Source organism: Propithecus coquereli, unplaced genomic scaffold (genome assembly GCF_000956105.1).
Source record: "Propithecus coquereli isolate 6110/MARCELLA unplaced genomic scaffold, Pcoq_1.0 Scaffold132, whole genome shotgun sequence".
Lineage (NCBI taxonomy): Eukaryota > Metazoa > Chordata > Mammalia > Primates > Indriidae > Propithecus > Propithecus coquereli.
The window spans coordinates 3524650-3526498 of record NW_012137414.1 but is presented as its reverse complement, the minus strand read 5'-3'; the positions used below and the strand labels follow the sequence as shown (position 1 = coordinate 3526498).

The 1849-nt window shown below is 34.3% G+C and overlaps 1 protein-coding gene across 1 annotated transcript in view; it reads left to right on the top strand.

Annotated features, from left to right (window-relative positions):
• DMD (dystrophin) overlaps nt 1-1849 on the top strand; it is a 2517447-nt gene that overhangs the window by 948819 nt on the left and 1566779 nt on the right. Inside the window, exons 23-24 of the mRNA XM_012638704.1 lie at nt 528-641; nt 1623-1778. Of these exons, the coding sequence (XP_012494158.1) occupies nt 528-641; nt 1623-1778 (270 nt within the window). The remainder of the gene's footprint in view (nt 1-527; nt 642-1622; nt 1779-1849) is intronic.

Genomic DNA, 1849 nt, shown 5'->3' with positions numbered 1-1849 from the left:
TCAGACAAATAAGAAATTAAAAGCAAAAGCTGTCTCTATAAAGACGACAAAATTTTGACACGAACTTTCCCAACTGGAGGGACTATTTAAACTGTCAACTGTAGAAAACAGTTTGTGGAAGTCCAGGTTTAGGGAGGCTATAAAGACACCATTACATTGAGTTTATTGTTCATAGTTTGTTTTATGTACTGTAAGGGCACATTGTTAGTATTATCATGAGTTGTTTTGCAACTTAAAATTTCTCTAGAGGGGGATATGATTTAATGTTCTCGAGAGTAACATCATAAAACCACATTTGGTAGTAATTTTTTATTTTTAACAATAGCAGACTTCATACACCAGTGCTCGTACAGTAGACCATAAAAATGCACTCCTAGTAAAAATACTTTTCCTGAAGAGCTACTTAGAGACATCCTTCAAACATGGGAATTATTTTTGGGCTCATGTTTAGAATTATCATTATGATGAATTGTGTTAGGACCAATCAGCACCCTCAGTAATGCCTTAAAATGGGTCTCTTATTTCAGAATCACATAAAAACCTTGAAGAAATGGATGGCCGAAGTTGATGTTTTCCTGAAGGAAGAATGGCCTGCCCTTGGGGATTCAGAAATTCTGAAAAAACAGCTGAAACAGTGCAGGGTAAGATTTTTATATGATGGCTTTCATATGAAGACTTTTATATGGATAATATGGTTTGGTTAGATCAATGGTTTACAATCAGGTGTGATTTTGTCCCTCCCCTTCCCAGGGGACATTTTGCAATGTCTGGAGACCATTTTGGTTGTCACAACTTAGGGGGAGAGGATAGATACCACTGGTGTCTAGTGGGTAGAGTGCAGGGATGCTGCTAAATATCCTGGAGCATGCAGAATTGCCCTCCACAACAAAGAATTATACAGTTCAAAATGTCAGTGGTGCCAGTGTTGAGAATCCCTAGGTTACATAATTGAGACACAATCAAAACATGGCCTTTTACTCAAACCCCACTTGATAAGATTATTGTATTATAAAATTCAGTAGAATTCAAAGGTAAAGATCCTTTGAGCTACTTGCTATATCTTGTTACAAATGATTATTCATACTGCGTTGTTTCCTTCATGTATAATTCACTATACTATAACAAAATATGGATTTTTGAAATAATATTCATTATATCATTATCATGCAGCAGGAATAAAATAATCTAACTCTTTAAAGAACTTTATTTGCAAATACAAGTTAAAAAAGAAAATCCACCTTACAAATAACTTTCACACCTACTATGCTATAAACAATTGTTGCAATATCCTGCTTTTGAAAACCAAAATCCTTTCAAAGATAGTAATGCATAAAGCCCATCATTTTCACACATTTTTCTAACCAAAAATATCAAATTTATTTCCTTTTGTTTCTGATATAAGTAGAATACAGATAATTCCCTACTTCACTCATACCATAATAACCACTGAACATTTTTTTGCAAGCCAGTTATGCAGATGTCTATATCTATATCTGTAGCTATATGTTTTCAGATTTTAAAAGACAAAATTCATATGCAATGCCATGATTCCCAGCTATGCTGCATTTCTAATATATGCTGGTATTTTTTTTTAGCCAACTTATATTGAATTATTTCCTTAGCTTTTAGTCAATGATATTCAGACAATTCAGCCCAGTCTAAACAGTGTCAATGAAGGTGGGCAGAAGATAAAGAATGAAGCAGAGCCAGAGTTTGCTTCCAGACTTGAAACAGAACTCAGAGAACTTAATATTCAGTGGGATCACATATGCCGACAGGTATGGATAGTCTCTTTCACTGTGGTTTGCCTCAATTTAATTAACTAAGATTTCTTAATGTGTCTCTTCAC